At 15.8% G+C, this 10496-nt stretch overlaps 1 protein-coding gene across 1 annotated transcript, besides 17 other annotated features; it reads right to left on the reverse strand. All coding sequences in view use genetic code 6, as the record gives it.

Moving 5' to 3' along the window:
• Positions 1-62: 62 nt before the first annotated feature.
• Positions 63-2833, reverse strand: IMG5_060610 (IQ calmodulin-binding motif family protein, putative; the record flags this gene model as incomplete). The annotated part of the gene is made up of 3 exons (XM_004037106.1): positions 63-1703; positions 1759-2397; positions 2539-2833. Coding segments are annotated over 3 exons (2574 nt in total), but the record flags the coding sequence as incomplete, so codon positions are not given.
• Positions 91-140: a microsatellite.
• Positions 2425-2515: a microsatellite.
• Positions 2662-2708: a microsatellite.
• Positions 2834-3566: 733 nt separating the features above from the next.
• Positions 3567-3629: a microsatellite.
• Positions 3630-6359: 2730 nt separating this feature from the next.
• Positions 6360-6393: a microsatellite.
• Positions 6360-6427: a microsatellite.
• A 1-nt stretch (position 6428) lies between these two features.
• Positions 6429-6473: a microsatellite.
• A 13-nt stretch (positions 6474-6486) lies between these two features.
• Positions 6487-6547: a microsatellite.
• Positions 6548-6576: 29 nt separating this feature from the next.
• Positions 6577-6672: a microsatellite.
• Positions 6608-6680: a microsatellite.
• Positions 6681-8026: 1346 nt separating this feature from the next.
• Positions 8027-8065: a microsatellite.
• A 904-nt stretch (positions 8066-8969) lies between these two features.
• Positions 8970-9020: a microsatellite.
• Positions 8981-9044: a microsatellite.
• Positions 8982-9036: a microsatellite.
• A 500-nt stretch (positions 9045-9544) lies between the features above and the next one.
• Positions 9545-9608: a microsatellite.
• Positions 9545-9614: a microsatellite.
• Positions 9547-9623: a microsatellite.
• Positions 9624-10496: the final 873 nt, after the last annotated feature.

Here is a 10496-nt window from a genome sequence, read left to right on the forward strand (position 1 = left end):
ATATTTATAAGTTTCTTTCTTTTTTTATATATTCAGTTTAAATATAAAAATCTATTATTATTTCATGTACAATTTTTTTATTATCTCTAATTATTATTTTATACTTATTTATTATTATTAATTTATTATTTAATACTTATAACTGTATTTTTATTAATATTCTTTAAAAGCTAATTATTATCGAAAATTCTTTCCTAACCCCCTTAAAGTATTAAACTAACACCATTTTACAAACCCAACATTTTCAGTATTTATGCATTTCCCATAGCCAACGGAGTTTCTCCAAATTAATTAATACAATTAAGATCACCTCCATATTTAATAATTAATAAAATAATATCTATTTTACCACTTTTAAATGCTAAATGTGTGCTTGTATTTCCTTTTTTATCTGCATAATTCGGGTCAGCTTCTTAATCTAAAAGCCATTGAACAAATTCTATATTTTTATGGAAAACTGCCCAATGTAAAGCTGACATTCTTTACATATCAATTGCTTAATAGAAATCGTTTTTGGAATAAATAAATTAAGATGAATTAATTATCCAGAATTTATTACTTTTAGCAGCTTCAATTAATTTAAGATTTTTTAATTCGTATTAGATAGGTTTTCTTTTTAGTGTAATTTTTTAATAGTCTTTTTTTTATGTATATTAAGTAGATGAAAAAGTAGAATTTTGATTTTTTTTTTATGAAAAATCTTCTAAAATATCGTCTTTTTGAGAAAGAATAGAGCTATTTTTAAGTTAAACGATTTCTATAGTATTTTATTTGTAATTAGGAGTAATTTTAACAGAGGTGTTTTTTTATAGAGATGCTATAAGGTCGATTTTATGCTTTAACTCTTCCTATCTTTAATTTTTTTTAGTTTCTAGTTATAGTTTCATTTTAGTTTATTAATGAAACATTCTTATTTTTTTTTATATTAGAATTATTTTTTTTATCTCTTTTTCATTGTAATTTTATAAAGTTTATTCTTTTTAATCTTTTTCTTCTTTTTAAATAGGACCTGATGAATAAAATTATTTAAATAAATAACTCTTCTTATAGGCTTAAGGAGATTTTATATTTAGTTTATATATATTTTATTATTCATGATTTATTTAGTTCATTATTTTATCTGATTCATTATATTTTTCTAGTTCTTCGGCTGTATATTCTTATATATTTCGATCTTTTGGAAATAAAAAAACTTTAGAAGGGGGATGATATGTGTGCTTTTTTTCTAAAATTGAAAAATTTTTGTGAATTGGCTATGAGAGGTGTTTAATGTAATCTTTTTAGGATTTTTTTTTTTATTATTTTTAGATTTCCTAAAGTATTTTTAGTTTCTATTATTCTTGAGTTTATACAGAATATATGTCTAATGATTTTATCTATTATATTAATTCATATTAGTTTATTTTTTCTTATAAAAATTCATTTATTTTTTCCTCTCCGAGGACATTATTTAAATAACTTTAGTCGAATTTGCCTTATTTTTACATTTTATTACATACTGTGGATAACATTCTATGTTTACGTTGAATAATTTTTCTATTTAATGCAATTTTTTATTAGTTTTCGATATTTGCTTGATAATTTGCTAATTAAGAATATGATTTTTTTAATTTCTAATTAATAAACTCTTATCTACTTTATTTTATTTGTTTTTATATTTCTTCAAAAACTTTAATTATATTCTCAGCTAAACCTAATTCTAACTTTTTATTTTTTATTATTTTTTTTTTTTTTTTAAAAAAAAAAAAAAAAAAAAACATTAGCAATAATATCATCATCTATAATATCAACTGCACTTTAGACGAATTTTTTATTAATACAAGCATTTAATAATTTACTTGTATTAGCTAAAAGTTTTAATTCTTCATCTGAAAGGACTTCACCTTCTGAAAATTTACTAATTAAATGATCTCTTTACATTTATTTTTTCATATTCATGAAATATTTTTAAACAAAAGGCAAAAATCCAACTGAATTCCAAGAAGAACTACTAACTTCATATGTATATAATTTTTTTTTTACATTTTTTTATTATTTAAAAATATCTTCTTTATCTTAAGTCCAGAAAATATCATCGTCTTCTTCTTTGTTTTTTTAAGGGGATGAATATATTGTTTTATTGATATTTGATTCTTTATTATTTTATAAACTAACTGACATTACTTATCGTTTTGATACGTTGAAAGAATTGTCGTTTTTCGTTAAACCTAGCCTAGAAAGGAATTACTATGTACGAGGATTTCCATAATTACTCATATTTAAAAATATATCTTTGGTACTTGTCATATCTATATTTTATAAATTAAATTTGGTATTTTAGGCAGCAGTTTCTTTCCCTTAATCTTTTAGATGTTATTTTTCTTTAAGTTTTTATAATACTAATATTAGATTATCATACTTTTTATTTTTAAATTAAAAGAAATAATATATATTATTTATATATTTATATATATATATATATATATATATATATATATATATATATTTATATATATATTTATATATATATATATATGTTTGTATGCTTTTTTTATTTACATCATTTAATTTTTCAACTATTATTGTACTTAGTCTTTTACGTAAATTTTCATATTATGTTTTAAGTTTTAACCAAGGGAAATAATCATCCTCCATTTTTTCATTTTTCGTTCGAATTTGCTCTTTTTTTTCGTTATCCTCTTATTTTCTTTCTTTTATTTCTTATTTTTCCTTAAAATTATTAAAAAGTTAAGATATTGATTTATCCATACATTTTATTATATAATCAGTTTTTTCTTATTTTGTTTTGAACATGTTTAATGATAATTCATTTATTTCAAATGCTTTTAAGACACTTTTTTTTATATTAAATAAATAGATATATATAGATATATACTTACTTAGAGGATATTTACATATCTGTTTATATATTTATTTTTAATTTAAATAAATTTTCGATTGTTTTTATTATTAGAGATTGAAATACTGTTGCAATTAAAGCATTTCCAAACATTTTCATTACTGAACTATTTTTATTCATATTGTTTTTTAATTAATCTTTAAACTTATCATCAACTAAATCTAATAATTAATTATTTTATTAATTTTATACTATATTAACTATTGATTATACTTTATTATTTAATTCAACCGACTTTCTGGGATGAACTTGTTTTTTGTTTTTTTCGGGTTGCTCAGGAAAATGTTAGTCTTTATATATTTGGCAATATTATTATAATTTTTAGTCTATTTCTTTAAATGTAGAATATTCTATTTTTGGATTTTCTGGTCGAATTTTCAAAAGTCTTTCATATGTTTTGATACTTTTACACTTTAACATTTTTTTTTGTTTTATGAATTTAATATTTTTTTTTTTTGGGGTTCTTTATTTTTTTATAATAAATAAAAAATATTTGCTAATTTAATGATTAAGTAATTCACAAATGTATAATATTAAAAAATTTAAATATTTTAATTTTTAATTATTATAAAATAAATAATAAATATATTTATTACCATAACATAAAAAAAAATGTGTGTTTTTTTTTAATTCTTTGGTAATTTTAAATAATAATTAAAAAAAAAAAAAAAAAAAACTTTTTTTAAGATTCTACTAAAATTAAAGTTTTTTTATAATTAAACTAAAAAAACTTAAAACATAAAAAAAATATTATAATTTAAATATATTAAACTTAAAATAAAATAAATTTTAAATAATAATTTATCATTAAAATGCTTTTTATTTTCATAATAATTTTTTAAAAAAACATTAAAATTTTTTCTTTATTTTTATTTATTAAAAATACAATAATTTATTTATTTAATATTATTTTTATTTGCTTATTAATAAACTTTTTATATTTATAAATTATATTCATATTTTTTTTTATTATAACATTTCTATTTTTCTTTATTCTTAAACGGCTAATTATTAAAATCTTCTAAAAGCTTTTTTAAATCCAAATACTTTCGTTGGAAGTAAAATAATACATGTAAAAGTTAAAAAGTCCATATAGAAATCATTTAATTCTATTATTTAATTAGTTTATTTTTAGAAATAAATATTGAAAAAAAAAAAAAAAAAAAAAAAAGTTAACTATATTTCGGATTAATTTTTGGATTTTCAGTTCCTAATTTTAAAATATTAAAATTGCTCTTGGATATATTTCCATAAGTAATATATTAAAAGAAATCATAACAATAATTAATTCTTTCCTTTTATAAAATAAAAGAAAGAATAAATTGAAAAATATATATAAATATATAATTTTATATATGAATTAAATTATTAAGAAATTACTTTTATTTCATATTTTCTGTTATAAACTTTATATTAATTAATTTTCGGATAAAAGAATAATTAATAATAATCACTTTTAATTGGGAAATCTTAATAAGTTAATTTATATTTTTAGAAATTCTTAGTAAATATATTATATTGATTTTTCGCATATTAAACTACATTTTAAAAATTGAATTATTTATAATTTTTATAAAAATAATTTAATCTTTCATAAAGTTTAATTAATTTATTGTTTTTTAAATTATCTAATTATTATTGCTTATTTTTTTATATAATTTATTAATCTTAATCATTCATTACAGTACCTTAACTATCAGTAATATTACTTAATTTATTGTTTTTCTTTTTAAAGCTATCGCCTATTTCTATTAAGTATTTTTTTTATTTAAAATTATTATAAACCTAATTTTTTATATTTCTATTAACTATTTCCATATATTTATCATAATATTAATTTCTTTACATTATATCTTTTTTTTTTAAAAATAAAAAAAAAGAAAAAAAATATTTTATTTAAAAATTTTTTTTTTTTTTTTTTAGTACTATATATATATTTTTTTACAATTCATTTTTTTCAATCTATAATTTAATGCATTTTTAATATTTATAATTCTTTTATTATTATTAAAGTTTAAAAAGTAAAGATCAAATAAGTAATCGAAAGTATATAAATACAAAAAGACTCCAATAATGCTAGTTTATCTTAATTAAGCTATATATATATATTTAAAAATAATAACAAAATTATATTAATAGACCTGTATTGTATATAAATTTTGCAAATATTGGATACCATTTGTATTCCCATTATTAGTCATAACAATAATTATAATATTCAATATGTCCATAGATTAGTTATTTATTAATATTTGATAAGTAATTTGGAATATATGTTTATCCAAATATTTTGATATATTCCTCATATGTCACATAATATTAAGATTTATTTTTTTATTGAGAAAAAAAATATATTAATTTATCTTCTTTTTACTATAATTCTGTATAGAATTCTTTTTATTATTAATTCATTATAATAATTTTTTTCTTAATTTTTGATTAAATTATTATTATTTAAAATAAATATATTTATTTTTATCTTTTTTTATATTTTACAGATTTTTATGTTTATTTTTAATACAAATTAATTTAATTATTTTTCTTTTACATTTGTCTAAAAAAAAATTTAATATTTATTACTCTCTATTTTTAATATTTTTGGCAAATCTAATAATTATAATTATAGAGAAATCATTATTTAATAAAGTCAAAAAAAAAAAAGCGAAAAAAAAAAATCTATAATTTTAATTAAATATACAATATATTACTTTTTTTATTTTTATTTTTTTGATTATTTTTTTTAAATAAAAAAAACTATATTGACTTAGAAATAAAGTTTTTATCGTTTTTTTTCTTTTAATTTTAAAATAATATCAAAAAATAAAAAAATTAAAAAATAGTAATTAATTATTTTATATAGAAAAATTAATAATTGTATATAAAAGATAAGGAAATTAATAAAAAAGAACAATAAGTAAATCATTTATTAGGAGAAACCACATAAGTTATAAGATGTGACTCTAGTTTTATTTATTAAACACCCTTAAATTTTATAAAATATTTAAACTTTTTTAGAAATATAAATAAAAATATTAAAATTAAAATTAAAGAAAAATCTTATAAAGAGAATTTCAGATATATAGATTATTTTTGGTTAAAAACGCATGTTACTAAAAAATAAGAATAAACATACGGCAAAAATAAATATTAAAATATTAATAATACAATAAAAATTACTTAAAAAAAATTATATATAAAAAAAATTAGTAAATTTAAATAATGTAGAAATGCTAATATTAAAAAATAAACATATTAAAGAAGAAATATAATATTAAATTCGATAAAAAAAATGTTGGTTTAATAAAAAATGAAAAAAAAATGAGAGTTTCATGAACAAATATAGTAGATAATATAGATGTGGATATTATATTAATAAAAGTATAAATTTTATAAAATTTTATTATTTGCTTAAAGTAATATTATAAGAATATAATAAGATAAATTAAATTATAATATTTTTTATATTAAAAAATATAATATATATAAAAAAATAAAATTATATTTTAAATAATAAATAAACTATTAAAATTAAAAAAAAAAAAAAAAAATATGTAAAAAAAAAAAAAAAAGATATATATTTTTAAAATATAAAATAAATATAAATAAAAAAATATATAAATAAAATAAGATAAGATAAAAAAAAAAATAATATTAGATAAAATATATAGAAACAAATTTAAATATATGTAAATATATGTAAATAAGTAAATATGTATATATATATATATATATATATATATATATTATATATATATATATATATATATATATATATATATATTATCTAATTTTTGATGAAATATATTATTTATTTCTAAATAATTTCTTAGTGATTTTCAACTTTTTGAACTTGAAATTATTTTATATTTAGTTTCATTAATTAATTCGACAATTGTAAATATAATATTTATACAAAGAATTTTATTCATAAAATAATTAAAATAATTTAATTATAAAATATTTTTTAAATTCTTTATGATATTGATTAAACATAACTTAGTAAGCTTTTTTAATATTGCACAGGATCATTAATGAAGGACACCAATTGAACGATTTAAGTATATAAAGTTTAAATATTTATATTTTTTTTTATATATTATATAAAATTAGAATCAAACAGAATAAAGTATTATAAATTTTAAATTGATCTTCAAGATATTAATAAAAATAATCTTGTTTCAAAAGCTCATACTTGATTTAATAGTTTAGAGATACCTTTATATGATTTTTTTTAGGAAATAAAATATTATTTAACTACTATTGTATGTAATGATTTTTATGAGATTTTTGGAATGGAAATAAAATTAATAGGAACAAATATATTTTTAAATTATATTAATACATAATATTTATAAATATATTTCATTAATTTTAATATTATTTTTTTATTTATTAATTAATTAAAAATATTAGTCATTTTTTTATTATTTTTTATAAATTTTATAATAAAATATTTTTGTATAATATAAATTTACAAAGTTTTAAGGATTTTTATTTAAGTTATTTAAAATTATGTGTTTATTATCATTTATTTTTTTTAAAATACTTTTTATTACAAATTATATAATCTCTTATATAAATTTAAATTAGAATATTTAATTAAAAAATCTATTTATTATTTTATAAATTTAATTTAATATAATTAATGAAATTTATATTTTTTTAATTATTATATAAAAAAAATATTATAATATGAAATTAATTTTAAAAATAATTAAACTATATTTTTTTATATAGGAATTATATTATAAATAATATTATTATATATAGTTATTTTATAAAGGTGATTAATTTATTAATATTTTATAATAAGATATACATATTTTTATCTTTTTATAATAAAAATGTTGTTTATATAAATAATTTATAATAATGATAATCTTAAAAATGTAAATATAAAAAATATTAGAATAAATAACAAAAAATATTAATTAAAAGAATATTTTATAAATAATAAAATTAATCTAATAATTCTTTTAATATATCTTAAAATATTTATTTAAAATATAAAGAAACAAAATAAAATATTATTTTTTAATAACCGTTTTTATAATAAATATTTTTCCGTTTCTATAAATTAAAACAATTAATATTAATTTAATATTTTTTTTATTTTTTTAAAGAAAAAAAAAAAAAAAAAAAAAATTAAAAAAACTAAAAAAAAATACCTAAAAAATTATATTATAATTTTTTATATATATTTACATATAAAAGTTAAAAAATTAACAATATATTAAGAAATAATAAAAATAAAAAATGTTTAGTGACGTAGGTTGTTATATAACAATAATAGTTATTTCAGTGTTTGGACTAATATATGCAGGATCAATAGCATTTTTATAAGTTATTAATATGTTTATTTTTTATAGATTTTTGTATTTTTACTGTAATATTTTTTTTAAAAAAAAACAATAAATAAAATGAGTCAAATATCCAATTTTTCTCTCCTTTTTATTTATTATTTTATATAGTTTTTAAAAAAATAATAGTAAAAATAAAAAAATCTATAAAAAAATATTTATATATAATAATCCTTTATATATATTTAAAAAAATATTTATAGAATCTTAGTATTGAAATACCAAAAAAAATACTAATAATAAATACAAACAAAGATCAAATCTAATAAGGAGATTCAGAAGTATATGTAATGCATAAATAACAATAAATGTATTATTAAGGAGTTACAGATCACATATATAATGCAATATTTAATTTATTTTATATATAATCGATTAATATGATATTTTTTTCTATGTTTTTTGCTGTTTTCTTTCTTGTAACTTTATTATTTTTTATTTTTTATAAAAAAAAAAAAGATTTGGTTAACAGTTTTAAATCATACTTTTTATTTAATGTTATCTTTTATTGTAGGATGCTTATGTGTATCAATAAATGTTATGATAACTTTATAATTTTCAATATCATCAATAGTAAAAATTATAATATAGGAATAAAATAAAAACTTATTTGCGTTTGCCTATTTTACAGCCTCAGCTATTTCAGTATCAATAATTTCAATAATAATGATTATGTTTACTATTTTAATGCCAAGTTATTAAGGTAAGAAATAAATAAAAGAATATATAAATATATAAATATATAAATATATAAATTTATATATTTATATATAAATAAAAATATATTTATATTAAAATCTATATTTTTTATATTTTATAATAGCTGTAATTATATCTGATGGCGAAAATTCTATTTAAGATTATACTATATTTACTAGATGTATATTAGGCTTTGGTTTAGGAAATGCTTATGCCTGTTTATTTTACAGGGAAGCTGGTTGTTTGAGTGGAAAAGGTATACTTGTAGGATGTGATTTGATTGTAAGAAGTAATTATAGTAATGATGAATAAAATAGAATTAAAATGAATTTAGATATGGCTAGTATTATTTCTAATATTTATAGTAATTGTGTTGTTAGTATTATAGATTTTTAAGTTGTCTTTATTTCTTTTGTTTGTAGTTTTATTATTATTACTGCACAGTCTAGTGAAATCAATGAAAATGGTTCTGCAACTTTTTATATGCCATTATTTTTTATAGCTTTAAATTTAATTATTGCTATGTTTGTAAGCTTTTTTCCTTTATTACATAATGGAAATGATTATGGTATTCTTTAATAATAGAATATATAGATAATTATATATTTATATAAATATATATAATTTATTAAATATATATATATATATATTATATACTTAAATAATTAAGGAATCGGACAATATACTGCTAGATAAATCAGGATTTAATTGATTTTATGTAATTGTGCAAGTATTTTATTATTTGTTATACTTCCAAGATATTTAATACCTGAAGAGTTTTCTATAGGAAATGAAAATCAACATACATTCAGTCATATTGCTATAAATAGACCTGATGCATGCTGGTGTTTATTATCAGGATTATTAACTTAGGGTTTTCTAATCGCTTATTCAGAAATAATGACTTCACATTATTATTATCCAGTTAGGTAAATATCTATGAAAGCAGAAAAATGTAATCTAAATATTTAAATTATATATATATATATATATTAATTTTTTTTTAATAAAAGAAAATAAAGTTGGCTTCGCTATGTCAATTTTAACAGCTAATTATTTTGCGAATATTAGTCAACATTTTATTATGGTTTTAATATGTATTATGTGTTTATTGGGGTATATTTTGGCTGGATTCTTTGGCATTGCTTGTTGTGCATTAGGTTTTCTTTCAGGGCCTTTTGCTTTGATTTCATCTAATATATTTGCGTGTATATCTGCTGAGTCATTTAAAATATCTTAATTAGGTAAATGATTATTATTATTTCTTTTAAAAAAATTAATAATAGGATGTATTTTTAATGATGCAAGAGAATTAATATATAAATTTTCTTGGGCTTCTAAAATTATAGTATTTTTATTTAGATAGTGGTTGTTATTGGAGCTTTTTTATCTAATATTGTAGGTATAGGTGCTGCTTTGATTATTACTAAAGAAGTCGATATTTATATTTGGGATGCTTATGGATTATTTGGTTTTTTATATGGAGGTGGACTTGTTTATTTTATAAAAGGAGTTAGTTAATATGCTATTAAGGCAAA

The sequence above is a fragment of the Ichthyophthirius multifiliis genome (assembly GCF_000220395.1).
Source record: "Ichthyophthirius multifiliis unplaced genomic scaffold scaff_1120509250274, whole genome shotgun sequence".
Lineage (NCBI taxonomy): Eukaryota > Ciliophora > Oligohymenophorea > Hymenostomatida > Ichthyophthirius > Ichthyophthirius multifiliis.